The sequence below is a fragment of the Mus caroli genome, unplaced genomic scaffold (genome assembly GCF_978045245.1).
Source record: "Mus caroli unplaced genomic scaffold, Mus_caroli_1 scaffold_14, whole genome shotgun sequence".
In the NCBI taxonomy this organism is placed as follows: domain Eukaryota; kingdom Metazoa; phylum Chordata; class Mammalia; order Rodentia; family Muridae; genus Mus; species Mus caroli.
The window spans coordinates 38,898,463-38,919,092 of record NW_028227269.1 but is presented as its reverse complement, the minus strand read 5'-3'; the positions used below and the strand labels follow the sequence as shown (position 1 = coordinate 38,919,092).

The following is a 20,630-nucleotide window of genomic DNA, read 5'->3' as shown; positions in this document are numbered from 1 at the left end:
GGGTATGGAGCAAAGACTGAGGGAATGGCCAACCAATAACCAGGCCAACTTGAGACCCAGCCCATGGACAATCGCCAATTCCTAACACTATTAATGATATTCTATTATGTTTGCAGAAAGTAGTCTAGCACAGTTGTCCTCTGAGAGGCTCCACTCACCAGCTGACTGAGACAAATGCAGACACCCACAGCCAAACAGTGGATGTAGCTTGGGGACTATAATGAAAGAATGGAAGGAAGGATTGCAGCCCCTAAGGGGACAGGAATGTCACAGGAAGACAAACATGTATCAACTAACCTGGACCCTTGGGGCTCTCAGAGACTGAACCACCAACCAAAGAACATACACAGGCTGGACCTGGGCCTCCCCACACCTATGTGGCCCGTATGCTGCTTGGTCTTCATGTGGGTCCCAAACAACTGGAGCAGAGGCTATCCCAAAAGCTGTTGCCTGTCCATGGGATATGTTCCTCTAGCTGGGCTGCCTTATTTGGCCTCAGTGGGAGACAGAGGAAGCACCTAGCGTTTCAGAGACTTAAAGTGCCAGGATAGGGAGATACCCATGGGAGCCCCAATCTCTTCAGAGGAGAAGAGGAGGAGAGGATGGAGGAAGGATTTTGGGAGGGGGTGAGTGGGAGGGTCAGTGAGCAAAGTGAATAAGTAAAAAGAAGAAGAAGAAGGAAAAAGAGGAAGAGGAGGAGGAGGAGGATAAGGAAGAGGAAGAAGTAAGAACCACACCAATTTCTATTTGGCAACCACTGCTATAGACCACTAAGAACTGCAAACAAGAAAATAGGATTCTACACACATAAAATGTCCCTAAAAAGATACTCTGCCAGCAGAGATTCTGGCCCATTAGCTTTTCTTTATAGCAGAACCAAGATTGCCTTTGGCAATCCAGTCTTTTAGGTAAGCATGGGTTAGCAAGGTAAGGCTTAGCATGTTCTAGCTTAGATGGGCAAAAATGAGTGAAAATGGCCCGTGAAAAGAGTTGGCCAAAACACAAAACCAGGATTTTCTTCCCCAGGGTACAACATCAATTTGGCAACTTCTGAAGAGATAAATCATTCTTCCTGGGAATATTTATCTTGACCCCACGGTTCCTGATCTGAAACGATAATATGCTGTCAACCTCCATGGTCCTTGATCTAAAATGATAATACACTGCCAAAGAAAGGCATGGAAATGGTGACGGAGCCTCCCAACTTCTCTCCCTGGTGAAATCAAGGCAGGCAGATGCTGACAGGCTGCATAGAGGGAAATGAGCAGAGTGGCAGGTTACCTGATGAAGACAGGATACAATAAGGAATGTAAGAGGAGAAATAGCTGCCTTCAAAAAGAAAAGTGTCATTCTGATATTCATAAACACTGCTTCTTTTTCTTGAGCTACTATCTTTGCTAAAAAACAGACACATGCAACTGTTATTGAGGAGGTATTACATTTTTGTAGACAAAATTACAACGTTTTATGTTCTTCATCCATAAAAAGATGGCTTTGGACCAGAATCTGAACTGTAAGATGCCAAGTCACAATGGCAAACATTGACAATCAATCTGAGCCTATGTGAGATGCCAGCCTCTCAAAACCATTGAGTTCAGGCCACCACCATCAATAAAGTGTAAAGGTAAGAGAGATTAAATTAATTTGACACCCTATATACAATGTTAAAGACAGAAGCAGAGTTATATAAAGAAAACCAAACTAGGGAAAAGAAACTGTATTGATGAAGGACGTTATTAGTTGGTTGTCAAATATTTCATATCTTTAGCTACTCCTGCAGGTGCATCTACTCTGCCAAAAGACAAATTAAGGCAATGGTCATGTGGAACTTCCAAGGAGGCTTGTTAAAGTAGCTCAGTCAGATACAATGAACCTTTGTCCTTGCAACTCCATAGAGGTCAGACATCAAGGCTACAACTTCTACAACTAGATTGTACTTTTGAGGTGTCCTAGCTGTTTAAGTCAAGTACTATGTAGCAAAAATTCAAGGGTCTATGTCTTGTGCACATGATTAAGCCATAAACCAATTTAGAACTTCCTGCGCCTAGGTCATCAGAAAATTAAGTTTTTATTATATCTAGGATTCTATTATTCATTTCATTAAAAGCACCTAAACCTAATGTCCAGATTTAGCACATATGATATCAATTATTTTTGCCCTGTTAGCTCGCTAATGAAGATGAACTAAAGATGAAAAGGAGTGCAACTCGACTGCATGCTTAGGTGTTTTTCAGATATCTTTCACGGAAAGGCAATCACCATCAACATGAAAAGAAGTGGTTCCCCACTTAGTAGAAGAAGAAACCGGATCTCAAGGAGATTAAATACTAAGCCGCCAAGTCCTGAGTTGATAGAGGCTGGACGTGCAGTTGTTTGGACCTACAATCCAGGGTGTATTCATAATATAAAATGACCTCAAAAATCACTGACTTGGTGATTTTGGAAAGTGTTGCACTAGGTCATGATGAGCCTAACAGAGGAAAGAGAAGGCAATGTGCAATGTGAAGTAGTAACACTCATAACACAATTTGTAACTCCTAAAAAGAGAAAATACAGACATCAATCAGAACAGTTATCAGCAAAGATGCAGAATTAGAGGATGTGACTGATTCAAAGGTAAGAAGACATGACTCACAAATAAAGAGCATAGAGTGTCCTTTTTTTTTTTTTTTTTGGTTTTTCGAGACAGGGTTTCTCTGTATAGCCCTGGCTGTCCTGGAACTCACTTTGTAGACCAGGCTGGCCTCGAACTCAGAAATCCACCTGCCTCTGCCTCCCGAATGCTGGGATTAAAGGCGTGCGCCACCACGCCCAGCTAGAGTGTACTTTTTTAAGGCTAGGATTATGGAGTTGTGCACCACCATACGTGATTTATACAGTGCAGGGGACAGAACCAGTGTTTTTGTGCACGTTAGGCAATGCTCTATCCACTGAGTTATACCCCTCCAACTATTTATAATGGCTTCCTTAAGTCACACCAGATATTCAGTTTAAATGCTGATGCAAGAAAGGCCCAGAGCATGAAATAGCGAATGCCAGAATTTGGAGTAAAGTAACCCTCTAAACAAAGCAGAAAGCACCCCAATCCATAGCACAAAATACAGACATCTGGATGGTCAAGGAAGAAAGTAAAGGGACTATAACTAAGACTGACTTCTCATGATCACATATGATGCATCTCACATATCCTGACCAAGGCTAACTGATGGGTTTTTCAGATGTGAATGCATAATCATCAGTTAAGAATACCTTATTATTCTCATAAAAGTACCACAATGGAAAACTACTTCAAAAGCACCAAGACCTTCAAAATCGAGGCTCCTGCTTCTGCAGGGCCTTCATTTTAGGAACATTACAGCATGATATAGTCATCACTAAGATCACACTAAAGTTAAGCAGAAGGCAACAGCCTTTCAATGCCCTTTCTAACCCAGGCATTCTCCTCTAATTTGTTGTTGAAGAAAGCTTACTTGCTGTGTTGGTTTGAATTAAAATGGTTCCACTCTTCCAGCCGGAACAGCACCAGGGTAGCTAGAGCGCAGGGTCAGCTGACACCCGCCAGCTACACACGACCCCCGCCACAGGATTTTGAGACTTCCGGTGAGTGGAACACAGCTTCTGCTCCAGTCCAATCACACAGGACCTGAGACTGCTTTGGTTGGGGAGGCAGAAATCCGACCTGAGTAGGGCCACAAGCCTCTTCCGGTCAGAAAAGCACCGGGTAGCTAGGGCACAGGGTCGGCTGACACTCGCCAGCTACCCACGACACCCGCCACATGATTTTGAGACTTCGGGTGAGTGGAACACAGAGTCTGCTCCAATCTATAAACAGTGACAACGATAACAACTAACCCCAGAGATTACCAGATGGTGAAAGGTAAACGTAATAATCTTACTAACAGAAACCAAGACCACTTACCATCATCAGAACCCAGCACTCCCACTTCGCCCAGTCCAGGGCACCCCAACACACCAGAAAAGCTAGACACAGATCTAAAAGCATATCTCATGATGATGGTAGAGGACATCAAGAAGGACTTTAATAACTCACTTAAGGAATTACAGGAGAACATGGCTAAAGAGTTACAAGTCCTTAAAGAAAACCAGGATAACACAATTAAACAGGTAGAAGTCCTTAAAGAAAAACAGGATAACACAATCAAACAGGTAGAGGTCCTTAAAGAAAAACAGGAAAACACATCCAAACAGATGATGGAAATGAACAAAACCATACTAGACCTAAAAAGGGAAGTAGACACAATAAAGAAAACCCAAAATGAGGCAACACTGGAAATAGAAACCCTAGGAAAGAAATCTGGAACCATAGATACGAGCATCAGCAACAGAATACAAGAGATGGAAGAGAGAATCTCAGGTGCAGAAGATTCCATAGAGAACATCGGCACAACAATCAAGGAAAATGTAAAACACAAAAAGATCCTAACTCAAAACATCCAAGAAATACAGGACACAATGAGAAGACCAAACCTACGGATAATAGGAGTGGATGAGAATGAAGATTTTCAACTCAAAGGACCAGCAAACATCTTCAACAAAATTATAGAAGAAAACTTCCCAAACCTAAAGAAAGAGATGCCCATGAACATACAAGAAGCCTACAGAACTCCAAATAGACTGGACCAGAAAAGAAATACCTCCTGACACATAATAATCAGAACAACAAATGCACTAAATATAGATAGAATACTAAAAGCAGTAAGAGAAAAAGGCCAAGTAACATATAAAGGCAAGCCTATCAGAATTACACCAGATTTTTCACCAGATTCTATGAAAGTCAGAAGATCCTGGACAGATGTTATACAGACACTAAAAGAACACAAATTCCAGCCCAGGCTACTATACCCAGCCAAACTCTCAATTACCATAGATGGAGAAACCAAAGTATTCCACGACAAAACCAAATTCACACATTATCTCTCCACGAATCCAGCCCTTCAAAGGATAATAACAGGAAAAAACCAATACAAGGACAGGAACCACGCCCTAGAAACAACAAGAAGGTAATCCCTCAACAAACCTAAAGGAAGACAGCCACAAGAACAGAATGCCAACTTTAACAACAAAAATAACAGGAAACAACAATTACTTTTCCTTAATATCTCTTAATATCAATGGACACAACTCCCCGATAAAAAGACATAGACTAACAAACTGGCTACACAAACAAGACCCAACATTTTGCTGCTTACAGGAAACTCATCTCAGAGAAAAAGATAGACACTACCTCAGAATGAAAGGCTGGAAAACAATTTTCCAAGCAAATGGTATGAAGAAACAAGCTGGAGTAGCCATTCTAATATCTGATAAGATTGACTTCCAACCCAAAGTCATCAAAAAAGACAGGGAGGGGCACTTCATACTCATCAAAGGTAAAATCCTCCAAGAGGAACTATCAATCCTGAATATCTATGCTCCAAATAAAAAGGCAGCCACATTCATTAAAGAAACTTTAGTAAATCTCAAAGCACACATTGCACCTCATACAATAATAGTGGGAGACTTCAACACACCACTTTCACCAATGGACAGATCATGGAAACAGAAACTAAACAGGGACACAGTAAAACTAACAGAAGTTATGAATCAAATGGATCTGGCAGATATCTACAGAACATTCTATCCTAAAACAAAAGGATATACCTTCTTCTCAGCACCTCATGGTACCTTCTCCAAAATTGACCACATAATTGGTCACAACACAGGCCTCAAGAGATACAAAAACATTGAAATTGTCCCATGCATCCTATCAGATTACCATGGACTAAGGCTGATCTTCAATAACAAAATAAATAATAGAAAGCCAACATTCACGTGGAAACTGAACAACACTCTTCTCAATGATACCTTGGTCAAGGAAGGAATAAAGAAAGAAATTAAGAACTTTTTAGAGTTCAATGAAAATGAAGCCACAACATACCCAAACTTATGGGACGCAATGAAAGCATTTCTAAGAGGAAAACTCATAGCTCTGAGTGCCTCCAAAAAGAAACTAGAGAGAGCACACATTACCAACTTGACAACACACCTAAAAGCACTAGAACAAAAGGAAGCAAACTCACCCAAGAGGAGTAGACGGCAGGAAATAAACTCAGGGGCAAAATCAACCAAGTGGAAGCAAGAAGAACTATTCAAAGATCAACCAATCAAGGAGCTGGTTCTTTGAGAAAATCAACAAGATACATAAACCCTTAGCCAGACTCACTAGAGGGCACAGGGAAAGCATCCTAATTAACAAAATCAGAAATGAAAAAGGAGACATAACAACAGATCCTGAAGACACCCAAAACACCATCAGATCCTTCTACCAAAGGCTATACTCAACAAAACTGGAGAACCTGGATGAAATGGAGAAGTTCCTAGACAGATACCAGGTACCAAAGTTGAATCAAGATCAGGTTAATGATCTAAACAGCCCTATATCCCCCAAAGAAATAGAAGCAGTCATTAATAGTCTCCCAACCAAGAAAAGCCCAGGACCAGATGGGTTTAGTGCAGAGTTCTATCAGACCTTCAAAGAAGATCTAATCCCAGTTCTTCACAAACTATTCCACAAAATAGAAACAGAAGGTACTCTACCCAACTCATTCTATGAAGCCACAATTACTCTGATACCTAAACCACAAAAAGACCCAACAAAGATAGAAAACTTCAGACCAATATCCCTTATGAATATTGATGCAAAAATCCTCAATAAAGTTCTTGCTAACCGAATCCAAGAACACATCAAAACAATCATCCATCCTGACCAAGTAGGTTTCATCCCAGGGATGCAGGGATGGTTCAATATACGGAAATCCATCAATGTAATCCAGTATATAAAAAAACTCAAAGACAAAAACCACATGGTCATCTCGTTAGATGCTGAAAAAGCATTTGACAAGATTCAACACCCATTCATGATAAAAATCTTGGAAAGATCAGGAATTCGAGGCCCATACCTAAACATGATAAAAGCAATCTACAGCAAGCCAGTAGCCAACATCAAAGTAAATGGTGAGAAGCTTGAAGCAATCCCTCTAAAATCATGGACTAGTCAAGGCTGTCCACTTTCTCCATACCTATTCAACATAGTACTTGAAGTCCTAGCCAGAGCAATTCGACAACAAAAGGAGATCAAAGGGATACAAATTGGAAAAGATGAAGTCAAAATATCACTTTTTGCAGATGATATGATAGTATATATAAGTGACCCTAAAAATTCCACCAGATAACTCCTAAACCTGATAAACAGCTTCGGTGAAGTAGCTGGATATAAAATTAACTCAAACAAATCAATGGCCTTTCTCTACACAAAGAATAAACAGGCTGAGAAAGAAATTAGGGAAACAACACCCTTCTCAATAGTCACAAATAATATAAAATATCTTGGCGTGACTCTAACTAAGGGAGTGAAAGATCTGTATAATAAAAACTTCAAGTCTCTGAAGAAAGAAATTATAGAAGATCTCAGAAGATGGAAAGATCTCCCATGCTCATGGATTGGCAGGATCAACATTGTAAAAATGGCTATCTTGCCAAAAGCAATCTACAGATTCAATGCAATCCCCATCAAAATTCCAAATCAATTCTTCAACGAATTAGAAAGTACAATCTGCAAATTCATCTGGAATAACAAAAAACCTAGGATAGCAAAAACTCTTCTCAAGGATAAAAGAACCTCTGGTGGAATCACCATGCCGGAACTAAAGCTTTACTACAGAGCAATTGTGATAAAAACTGTGTGGTACTGGTATAGTGACAGACAAATAGACCAATGGAATAGAATTGAAGACCCAGAAATGAACCCACACACCTACGGTCACTTGATCTTCGACAAGGGAGCTAAAAACATCCAGTGGAAGAAAGACAGCATTTTCAACAAATGGTGCTGGCACAACTGGTTGTTAACATGTAGAAGAATGCGAATCGATCCATTCCTATCTCCTTGTACTAAGGTCAAGTCTAAGTGGATCAAGGAACTTCACATAAAACCAGAGACACTGAAACTTATAGAGGAGAAAGTGGGGAAAAGCCTTGAAGATATGGGCACAGGGGAAAAATTCTTGAATAGAACAGCAATGGCTTGTGTTGTAAGATCGAGAATTGACAAGTGGGACCTCATGAAACTGCAAAGCTTCTGCAAGGCAAAAGACACCATCAATAAGACAAAAAAACCACCAACAGATTGGGAAAGGATCTTTACCTATCCTAAATCAGATAAGGGACTAATATCCAATATATATAAAGAACTCAAGAAGGTGGACTCCAGAAAGTCAAATAACCCCATTAAAAATGGGGCTCAGAACTGAACAAAGAATTCTCACCTGAAGAATACCGAATGGCAGAGAAACACCTGAAAAAACGTTCAACATCCTTAATCATCAGGGAAATGAAAATCGAAACAACCCTGAGATTCCACCTCACACCAGTCAGAATGGCTAAGATCAAAAATTCAGGTGACAGCAGATGCTGGTGAGGATGTGGAGAAAGAGGAACACTCCTCCATTGTTGGTGGGATTGCAAGCTTGTACAACCACTCTGGAAATCAGTCTGGCGTTTCCATAGAAAATTGGACATAGTACTACCTGAGGATCCAGCAATACCTCTCCTGTGCATATATCCAGAAGATGTCCCAACCGGTAAGAAGGACACATGCTCCACTATGTTCATAGCAGCCCTATTTATAATAGCCAGAAGCTGGAAAGAACCCAGATGTCCCTCAACAGAGGAATGGATACAGAAATTATGGTACATTTACACAATGGAGTACTACTCAGCTATTAAAAAGAATGAATTTATGAAATTCCTAGCCAAATGGATGGACCTGGAGGGCATCACCTTGAGTGAGGTAACACAATCACAAAGGAACTCACACAATATGTATTCACTGATAAGTGGATATTAGCCCAAAACTTAGGTTACCCAAGATATAAGATACAATTTGCTAAACGAATGAAACTCAAGAAGAATGAAGACCAAAATGTGGACACTGTGCCCCTACTTAGAATTGGGAACAAAACACCCATGGAAGGAGTTACAGAGACAAAGTTTGGAGCTGTGATGAAAGGATGGACCATCTAGAGACTGTCGTATCCAGGGATCCATCCCATAATCAGCTTCTAAACGCTGACACCATTGCATACACTAGCAAGATTTTGCTGAAAGGACCCAAATATAGCTGTCTCTTGTGAGACTATGCAGGGGCCTAGCAAACACAGGAGTGGATGCTCACAGTCAGCTATTGGATGTATTACAGGGCTCCCAATGGAGAAGCTAGAGAAAGTACCCAAGGAGTTAAAGGGATCTGCAACCCTATAGTTGGAACAACATGATGAACTAACCAGTACCCCGGAGCTCTTGTCTCTAGCTGCATATGTATCGAAAGATGGCCTAGTCGGCCATCACTGGAAAGAGAGGCCCATTGGACTTGCAAACTTTATATGCCCCAATATAGGGGAATGCCAGGGCCAAAAGAATGGGAATGGGTGAGTAGGGAAGTGGGGGGCGCTATTGGGGACTTTTGGGATAGCATTGGAAATGTAATTGAGGAAAATATGTAATAAAAAATATTCAAAATTAAAAAAAATGGTTCCGATAGGCTCATAGAGAGTGGCTCTACGAGGAGATGTGGCCTTATTGGAGTAGGTGCGGCCTTACTGCAGAAAGTATGTTAACTGGGAAGGGCTTTAAGGTTTCAGGATCACAAGTCAAGCCTAGTGGTTCACTGTCTCTTCCTGCTGCCTTTGGATCCAGGTGTAGAACTCCCAGCTACCTCTCCAGCATCCGGTCTACCTATATGCCACCATGTATCCCATCATGAAGGTAATAGACTAAACCTCTGAACTGTAAGCCAGCCCCAATGAAATGTTTTCCTTTATAGGAGCTGTCATGGGCATAGTGTCTCTTCACAGCAAAAACAAAAAACAAACAAACAAAACAAAACAAAACACCTCTAAGACACTTACTATTAAGAAATTCCATACAGGCATTTAGAAGCACAGGCTATATTCAAAAGCAGACTGGACTATGTTGAAGGAACTAAGCCAAAAGGTAGAATACCAGGCAACTGGGAAAAAATGGTGTGATGGGTGTTCTTGTGATAGGCAATGTGTTCAAATCTTTTATGGTTATTGGTTATCTCCAACACTAAGAAATGGGGCGAGGGAGATAGATGTAAGACATAAAACCAGCAGTTGAAGGCTACTTTTAGAGATACTTTTTGAAGTCCATATACATGATGATAACATAGGGGGAGGGGGAAGGATAGCACCTGGGGGAACGCTTTTTCTTTTTTCTTTTTCCTTTTTTGTTTAGTTTTTGATACAGGGTTTCCTCCGTGTAATAGCCCTGACTGTCCTGGACTTGCTTTGTCGAGCAATCTGGCCTCAAACACAAACAGATCCACCTCCCTCTGCCTACTGAGTACTGGGGTCAAAGATTTGCACCACCCTGTCCGGCACCTAACATTTTACTATGCAGAAACACAGAGGTGAGGAAGGGCAACTTGCAAACCTTTCACCAGACAAAGCCAAAAGAATAAGGGTTTGGGAATGTCTGATTGGACCTGCTAGAGCCTGTTTAGCTGAGGACTGGATGGAAATCTACAATGCTCTGAGACAGAAAAAGAACTTTTGGGGCATGATCACCTCAACTTGCAAGTCTCTACTCTCTTCAAATTAGACCAGGAACATCCAGTTCTTAAGACATCTAGTATGCAGAATGCCATGGAAACCACAGAATTAGCAGTGAGCAAATGCTCTATGCACCTACCAGTCGGTACAGCTCAGTGATGCTGATGTCCTCTGGGTCTACCATTGCGTACTCCTTCCTAGGCACCAGGTCTAGTCCCAGTTGTCTAGAAAACAAATTTCAAACATTTCGGAGAAAAGTCACATCAACGGACAGTTCTATACATGTCTTCACTAGTGTCTGAAACTGTGATCAAATCTTTTTCCCCATTTGTGTCTACCACAACTTGTTTCTGGAGTTGGAGAAGACATAGAACAAGGTTGGGCAAAACTGGGAAACAGAGGAAACTCATGTTAGGGTGTTTTGCTATCAATGGAATGAACCTGCCATTTGTTACTACACAGAGGAGAGTCTTCAACAACTGACCAACTGGCAAAGAGAATCACTTCTAAACGGGGGTGCTCCAAAAACTGTCATCACCTGGTTCTAGATAAAGGAAGGGACAAGAGTGAAGTCTGGTTTTAGGGTTTGATCTAGGCTAACCTTAGCTAAAATGTCTCGTGTAAAGCCCTGAGAATTAATGTATTTTCTCGTTCATGGCAGCGTCTGGGGTAAGATATTAGAAACAGCAAATACCGAGTTCAGGCAGCACAACTTAGGCCTTTCCATAGTGGTAAAATGGTTTTGTGTCAAATGCTGCTGTGGCCAATGTGTGATTTTACTGTGCTGAGGTTGACATTCTATCAACTGCATGGGTTATTGGTATGGTGCTCAATTTAGTATGTCTTACCATGGACAGCAGAATGTGAGTGTAACCCCTTTATCTCCCCAGTTTCCCTCCCTCCCCCCAGTAATATTGATAGCATACTCCTGTCTGGGTCAACCACTGTGCAACACTGATACCAGTGTCACACGAGTCCCTTTACCTTCTTTAAGCATTGGTGGTCACCTCAAAAGGGTCCCCACTGCCTTTGTATGTTCCCTGTTACTATACTACTTCCTTTTTTACACCTCTGTTCTCATGCTTAGCTCATTGAGGACAGGTTACTCTAAGACCCTCCTGTAGCATCACTATCTTTATAAAAATCACCTTCTCGGAAGCCTTCCAGCACTGCACTTCCAATGACAGAACCACAGGCTTCTTAACTTTTGCATTTGCAATAATAGAGAATCCTGAAATTCTATGCTTGCCTCAAAATCTCATTAAGGCCTCAACATTAAAATTGCTAATTCAGCACCAACTTTAAGCCAAACACTATCTAGTCACCCCTGAAAAATACTAGCTCTTAAATAACGGAAGGCTGTCACTAGACACCAAATTCTTTCCTTACTTTCTTAAACAATGTTCAGCTAGCCAAAGAAATGTGAACATCTACTCTTTCAGTTGAATATTCAGAAAATAACTACATCTGCTTATGATCAAAAACTCTAGGGTCTATTCCTAGTCTCCATTCCCTCTCTGCAGATATTGAACTAGGAAGTGAGATATCACTTGACACCAGGTTTACCTTGCTGATGAAATATTATCTAGCACAGAATATGGAACATACAATCACATAAGAATCTTAGCATCCACCCTGCCAAAGTTTCTTCTAAAAGAAGGTGCTCAAGCCTCATTCTCTCCTGGGAGAGGTTAGGGGTAGAGGGTATTCATGTGACCATCTTCTCTTGGTGTTGGATATCTGACTGGGTCTCATGTGGGCACCCAACATCTGTGGAAGCAATCCCCAGCTGGCCAGCAGTCTGAAAAGGCTAATAGAAAATGTTCAACTCAATCAGAACTTACCTACTGGTTGTCATTGATATTCCTTCTTTGTGATGCTAAAACTGAGAATTTAGATCCCCTCTAATAACATTAGAAAGAAAAGAACTGTGAAGGGCCAAGCACCTCTAGTGCTACAAAAGTAAGTCAAGATGAACTCCAGCAGTGAGCCTCAGGCCATTCCTGAGCTTTTATGGAAAGAAATAGTATTCAAAGCTTCTGTTCTCTGAATGGCCTGAGTCACCAGTTGCTGCTAGCTTCTCATAAATGTGGAAAAAGCATCTTACCTGTTGCTATTTATTGCTGTCGGTTAATAGATACAGTCTGATAGTAAATAAGCCACTGTTTGACTAGAATCAGAATAGTGCTTTAATAAGAATATGAAAAAAAAGTAGGCAAGGCTTAGAGAAAACAGATGGAGCAAGAATACATGGGAAGTCAGGAGCCAGGCAGAAAGGGACAAATTTTATATTAGCCTAGCCACTAAAATACTCTGTGACACCAGAAAAAAAGGATGAAGCTCTTAGCCCTTCCATGTACTCTCAACAGGAATTCAGAGGCCATCATGGACTCAATGGGTGACAGAAGTCTGTATCATCACTTTAATTCTTCCTGGGGATTTCAGAAGAGAAATAATTTTTTATTGATTCTGTGAGAGAACAAGATGGATCACTTCCTACTTCATGTAAGCTCCCCAAATCCAAAGAACGCCTTTCCACTGCTCTTTAGTAGTCTGATATGCAATGTGACACTGAACACATTCTCAATTTATGTTTCTTATATCGATAAGAGATTTATGTGGTGACAGATCATTTTCCAGGACAACATGACCTCGTTTAATAGGCAAAAGAATTATCTTAATTTGCCTTCCACTTAGCAATCTTTAATGAGGGGATGGATTTATCCTTAAAGGAATATGGCAAATCTATAATTTCTATGCTGTAAATTATTCTTAAGTAAATTGCCAATAAAATTTAAAGAAACTGAAGTAAGAGCTTGGGAAAATTCATGAGCTCAAGGATGGTTTAAATTGTGCTGTTCATTTTCATATATCAATTTTTTTTTTTTTTTTTTTTTACCAACTTACCTTAACTTAGCCATAGAACTGCACGGAGCATAAGCTAGAACTCGTGTAAGTCAAAAATAGCCTCAGCACAGCCCTGACTCACAGTTTTCTTCCACTTCCCCTTTCTTCTGTTTTCCTTCTTCAAACTGAAAAGGGTTGTTTGTTGTTGTCTGTTCCTTTGTTTTTCAGTTTATTCCATGTTTCCTTGTGACTTTTGATAATCTAATTTGATCCAACATCCTGATTAACAAACTAATCCTCATTTAAATGAGGACTGGAATAGTAACCAACTGTAACTAGGTAAAAAGTCAAAGGCTTTTAAAAATGAGAATAAAGACCAACTGATCTGGGCATGGTCTCACACACCTCCAATCCCAGCATTTGGGAGGCAAAGATCTCTGAGTTTGAGGCCAGCCTGGTCTACAGAGTGCGTCCAGGACAAACCAGGCTACATAGAGAAACTCTCTCAAGGGAGAAAAACAAAAACAAAACAAATAAATACATAAATTAACCAACCACACAAAATAATAAGGGGCACATGCAGTCAGGTTCTGACCACCTTGAAAGCTGTGTCTCTCAGGACTACTGCATGCACAAAGAAGAAACCCAACCAAATGCTGCAAATCCAACCCACCAGTATGCCCAATGTGTTCTCCAGATCCAGAAAGAGGTAAGTTATTCATGGTTTCCTTCCAGGTATGTTCTCTTTCTATGTCCCACATTCCTTCTCATTTTCCCCCAAATCCTGTACTGAGATCCACTAAAGGTCAACTAGCAAATGGGAGCTTGATATGATGAAAGGGAAGGCTGAGGGGAGCAGGGCCAAAGCTGGTTTATTCTAGTTAGCCATTCATATATCAACATTCATACTTTGTAGAGTATTAGCCTTGCTTGGAGTTTCCAGTAACTAGACTTCCTACTTAAGTGCTTGGCTGATATTTTAAAATAAGTCCTCCACATTTTTATTTAAGAGTAGATCTCAGTTACTGGCAGCCTTTACATGAGCCCTCCTCAGCAGCTCTTTGAAGAGTGGCCATTATGCCTCCCAGGATGTCTCAGAGCTGTGCACTTGTCCTAAGACGTTTAGCAGTAACTGGTAAGATGAATGTTCCCCTCTGGATTACACTATGATATAGAGGAGTTATACGATAAAACCAAATACATGTCTCAAAACTAATGACTACAGAAGAAGAAAAAACATTTTAGTCAGAAAATATATCTAATCAATAATCTCTATGATTATTATATTTATTGTGACAACCTGTATACTGTTATACTACAGGGTATTAGAAAGAAAAAAAAAGATGGCAGTGTTCACACCAGAGCCATGAATGTGGCTTTTTGGCTCCATCCTTGATAGAGTTCTCCCAATGGACTCAGCACATCCTAGCTTAACTGGTGTTACATCTAGGCTCCATCCTGTCATTGTCAGTACTCACTCATTTCCCCAATCCAGTCGGGCAGTAATGTGGCGCTTCACATCCTTCATCCTGTCATGGGTGAGATGGCCGACTAGCACCTGCCGTCGCAGATCGAGGATTTCATTCATGATGTGCCACAGGCGATGGAAGAGATCCCCTTCATTTCTCTAAGGCATAAGGAAGCACAGAGATTTGGCAGTCAGTCCTCTTGCTTGACCAAGAGGGGGACCAAGTGCTTGCCACATGGTAGAGGGCTTCTCCACCAATAAAGCTTTCCCATTTCCTTGTCCTCAGAGGGACTTGCAGTTCTAAGTTTTTCACTCAAGTCCCACAATACCGCTCTCCTGTCCAAACCAACATGATGTCTCAACTGCCAACATGGACAGATGCAATGGTCCTTACTCTCACTGTGCTACACCTAGGCTTGGCTAGTCTCTGCTTTAGTACACAGTGAGGCTTTCCTCTCCCAGATCTTCTTCTTCAGCTTTCTTATACGTTAAGGTGTGGCCTGACTTCTACTTGTATAGCGGTTCTCCCTGACTGGTTTTTGTCTGAGCCATGGCAGCATGCAAGTAAAATAAGTGTCTTGGAGACATCGGCATCCACTTATTTCTCGAATGTTGGTCCTAATTCTTCATCAAGTTGAATTTGAACACATTGATCACTGTTCACTGCAATTACCTGATTAGTACTCAGACTCATTAAAAAACAGGTGTTCTAAATTTAATCAAAGAGATCATATGGCTTCAATATACCTTTGTCAAAGCTATCAATCAATCCCCACGGTTTCAGAAAGGGAAGGTGGGTAAAACCCTGAGTTCAAATCTACATCTTGCTTCTGAAGGTGAGTTTAGCCATCCGTGAAATTGGGCAGTACTGTTTTTCTGCAAAGATATCTTATGGGTTTGTGACCACAGGTGGAACAACAGCACAGATGATTGTCACCTGACTTTCACCCATGTCATTTCTAGTGCAAAATACTCTAGCAATTCATTGATTTTTCTGTGTTTTCTTACCTGTAAAGAGCACCACAGTACCTACCACAGAGAGTAACTGTGAAGACACAGGAAATAGGATGCAGACAGTGAAGAAAAATGGCCCTGTAACTACTACTGTTATGATAAGCTCTGAAAACTTATCTTTTTTTTTTTTTTTTTTTTACCAACACTGAAAAATATACATCTTCCCGCAGAGATACTGGGTAACTATCTATCTCAAATCTTTCTTAGCCACAAAATATACTTCTAATTTTTACAGAAATTATTAATAGTCTATATTAGTGCTTCTCAAACTTCCAAATGCTGTGACCATTTAATATATATTCCTTATGTTGTGATGACCACACCCCCCAAATAAAAGTATTTTGTTGCTATTTCATAACTGCTACTGTTATGAATCATAATGTAAATAATTGACATCCAGGATATCTGATGTGTGGCCCCCAAGGGATTGAGACCCAGAGGTTGTGAAGCAGTGGTCTGTATAAAGAGTAATGTCAATTTACAGACATTATCCACCAGAAGTTCTCTAGAGATAAATGATAGAAAAAGTTATCAAGTTCTATGTGCTAGGTAAATATATATATATATATATATATATATATATATAATTGGAAAGGTAGTTATTTTTGATACTAGATGTTTTAAGGGACCACTGGGTACTACTCAGGACTAATAAATATGGTAGATGCTTAGGAAGCTCTCTCCATGAAGCCACTTCTGGATCCTCTGAGGCATAAGTAATCTCCTTCTCCTCGCAAGTCCTTATACACTCTATTGCGCCTGCTTTCTATTACTGTCTCCTATGGCTGCCTGCTCTTTTCTCGTGTTATACACTGTCCTACAAGCCATTACAAGGGCTCTGCAACACAATATTCTTGTAATTAACTGCTCAGTGTCTGTTCCCATCCACAGCAGCTGTGCCTGAGCTCCCAGAGGTGGGAAAGAATGAACACATCGGTTTAGAGCTGTTATTCCTCGCACACTTCCAGAAGTGGGTTCTGTTTAGGCCATACAAATGAATATGCAGAAGACCAAGAAACATCTGAGGACGTCTGTGGTAGGAAGGGACATTTCACAGAGTGAAACTAAATTTTATAAGAGAGTTATAAGAAATCAGATTTTGTGCAGAAAAGGAGAGAGATGGAGCCCTCACCATCGCAAGGTTGAAGGCATGTGCCTGCTCAGGTTGTTTAGCAGGGTGAACTTGATTTTATACATCATCTCTACTGACAAGGGCATGGTGACATGAGAAGGAAGCAAAATCCTTTATAAGAATGAAAACTACCTAGTTAGTCCCTCCTCAAGGAAGAAACTAGAAGTGGAAGGGATATTCCAGCACACAATGGGCCCAATGTGCTCTTCTGCTCTAAGAAAAGGAGCTGGGCATTGTAGCCCTTGACTTTATTAAGAGCCTCAGGAGAGCGCGAAACAGGAGCGCCATGAGGCGAGGCCAGCCTGCACTTCACAGTGAACACTTACCAAACACACAGGGAAGCAAACAAAGCAAAAACAATGAAAAACACAAATAGATCATCTGGTCATATCAGCATCTTCTGTAAAAAAATGGATTTGAAAAAAATGGATAGCTATGAAGCAGACTAAAAATATTTAAAAACTCTATTCAGTTTAGCATTAAATGAAACAATACTAAACAACTGGATTAAAACACTACCTAGAAAGTCCCCAATACATTGTACACGCAGCCAAAAGTGAATATGGCAGAGGTTTGATTTGGTTTAAAATGAAAACAGAACAAACAGGTTTTGGTGGAGGCGGGTCTAGATTTGGAGTCTGGCTTTACTACATCATGTGGGATGTGGGATAAATCATCTTTGGTAAGATTCAAGAATAAAAGTACCTGGGAGAGGCCCAGGCTAAAAGAGATGTAGATCACAGCTCACAGTCGACATCAAGACTCTTGTATGTCTCCACAGCTTTTTTCCTGCTTAACCTGAGGAACTTATTAAGGGGTATTTTATAGGTTGATATTTAACCCCTTATCAACACTATTTAAAAGAGCAGACTAGTATTTCTCAAGCAGTTACAATCCTTTTATATACATATATCACCTCATATACTGTTTGCAATCTACAAGATTTAACTGTTCTCATCAAACACCTTTCACTGAAAAGGTTGGTGCTTTCCTTTAAAACCCATAAGTATCTGGATATACAAATACAGATACACAAATGTATGATGAAGCAAAGCAATTTGTAACCAGGAAAAGAGAAACCAGAAAGCCCAACATGATCATATCACCCTTGTGCCAAAAGTCAGTCTATCTCTGGCCTGAATATTGTATTTGCTCCTCTAATAACTGACTATTATTCCAGTACCAGAGACAATGTTAGCTAATCAATCCCTTTCCCATTACTCAGGACAGCAATGAAAGATATTTGTAGATTTTGCTATGTACAGATCTTAAACCAACCAAGGATGTTGCCAGAGTATATACTCATAACCTCAATAGCAAGTAAAAATAACTAAACAAGACAAAATCAACTTTGGTGTATGTTAGCAGTCCTATCAAAGAAAAAAATATGGTTATACTTGCTCAGCTACAATAGGACATGGATGTGTGCACATGTACATATACACACACAGTGAGAGAGAGAGAGAGAGATAAAGAACTATAATAATACTATCATGCTGAGTATTTTAAAGATGCACTAATACGAATACTTTACAATATTACATTTAATGCAACAAAATTTGGATTGTATGATCTTTCTAATTAAAACAACAAGACAAACACAAACACACACTTGTGCACTCACACAAACCTAACAGCTACATCTGCATTTCCATGTCTCTGTCTCAGCAAAGACCTCTGGAGGTGCACTATCTGTTTACCAAGACACCTCAGCCACACAGCTCAGATCTAAAAGTATCCTGTGGATTTTCCCAGAAAGCTCAAGAGCAGTCAGCTCCAACAGGAGAGGGCCAGACCACTCCAGAACTAACAATGTAATTAGTTATAATAAGTAAATTAATACACACATATCTCTAATCCATTTTTTTCACAAAATTACCTTTCTTTCCTTAGTATATTTAGAATCTGTTCTCTGACACTAGCTATCAATTTACTTATAGAACTAAGATGGGCTGAAATACAACACTACTAGACCGTATGAGAATGATATTTTTGTTTTGTTTTGGTTTTTGGTTTTTCAAGACAGGTTTTCTTTGTGTTGCTCTGACTGTCCTGGAACTAGTTCTATAGACCACACTGGTCTCAAACTCACAGAGATCCACCTGCCTCTGCCTCGGAGTGATGGAATTAAAGGTGTGCATCATAACCACCCAGTGGCTTCATCTTTGAAATTAAAAATATTCAGAAAATCAAGAACGAGCCCCTACCCCAGTCATATTTTTTTTTTATGTATCAGAAGACTTATCTTCTTGTGGTATTGAGATGCAATGCATAAAACCCATGCTCTGTGGGAACAAAGAGACCACAACATAAAACATAAGATCTACATCCCTGACTTTCCAAGGAGGCCCAGTGAATTATAGCAAGCTCTCATACATTAGTTGATGGTTACTAATGGTCCTATGTTTCTTAAGATAATTATCTAAGTAAAAATCATGCTCTTTAAACGTTACTTACGACATAGAGCTGTTTCCACATGGTTCCCCAGTCCCTTAAAGTTGATGTCATCTCGGTGATAACAGAATCTTCAGTGGGAATAACCATTTCAAATTGTCTGTGACATTCAAGAAGACAAAAACATATATGTAAATATCAGAGACAACACTTCCTTTTACATACTCAAGAAGATAAGCTAGAAAAGAGAGCCACTTGCAGCATGTGAGTTCACTCTGTCATCCTGGGATAAGGAGCTTGTGTGAGGAATCCTATAGGTGAGGGTAGTACAATGCTCAAGGGACCAGTCACTTCATCTAGGTCAAAACTGAAGGATGCAGGGAGAAGAAAGAGCATCGGTATTCTACTCCTGTGACCGTGTGATCAGTAGGATATCTCTTAATCTCTCCAAACTCAACAGCTTTCATCTGTCACATAAGATCACTAGACTACATCAAGTATGAGGTGACTTGAACCATCCAATTGCTAGGACTGGAGGACTCAATAGGAGTAAAAGATGCTGTTCATTCAACATCTGACTGCAGGGAATGTGAATTTGTAACTAACTCATAACTAGAACATTTGCTAAGCATCTGTTTGAGCTCACTAACCCCCTCAATTATATTATTTGGAACAGGCCAATGAAAGAAAATGTGCGTTTTAAATAATGTTATTATGCTGCACAGCCAAGGTTTAAGATGCCATAGATATTAGAATACACATTCCAGAATGTTCCTCTCAGTGCTTAAGCTAATAGACTCTTTACATTTGTTCTTTTAGGGTCATAGACAAGGATTTTTAGTCAGGTATAGATGGCTGTCCTGAAAAGAAGCACCATCAGAAGATAAATGGGAGGGGCTTGAGTTTGCCCTCGGGTCACGCTGTTAGCATAGAAGGATCTCCTTTTTTCATCTCTAGTTTGTTTTGTCAAATCCTTTCTGGAATTGTGCAGGTTCAAGAGGTTACATGGTCATTATCATTACTGCCTCTCAGAAGAACGAAATCAGTCATATCAAAGGAGACTGTTTCCTTTTTCAAGTTTATGTTTCCGAAGGTCAGCATCTCATATGTACAGGAAGCAGTTTATTAAACTGCATGGGAGATT

General features: G+C 40.2%; 1 protein-coding gene across 7 annotated transcripts in view; it reads right to left on the bottom strand.

The window, feature by feature from the left end:
- Window positions 1-20,630, bottom strand: part of Dock4 (dedicator of cytokinesis 4) — a 408,217-nt gene that overhangs the window by 200,882 nt on the left and 186,705 nt on the right. For all 7 annotated transcript variants that reach the window (XM_029484743.1, XM_029484744.2, XM_029484748.1 and 4 more), the window contains exons 5-7: window positions 19,550-19,646; window positions 14,957-15,105; window positions 10,771-10,855 (exon numbers count right to left, since the gene is read on the bottom strand). In XM_029484743.1, the coding sequence (XP_029340603.1) occupies window positions 10,771-10,855; window positions 14,957-15,105; window positions 19,550-19,646 (331 nt within the window). The remainder of the gene's footprint in view (window positions 1-10,770; window positions 10,856-14,956; window positions 15,106-19,549; window positions 19,647-20,630) is intronic.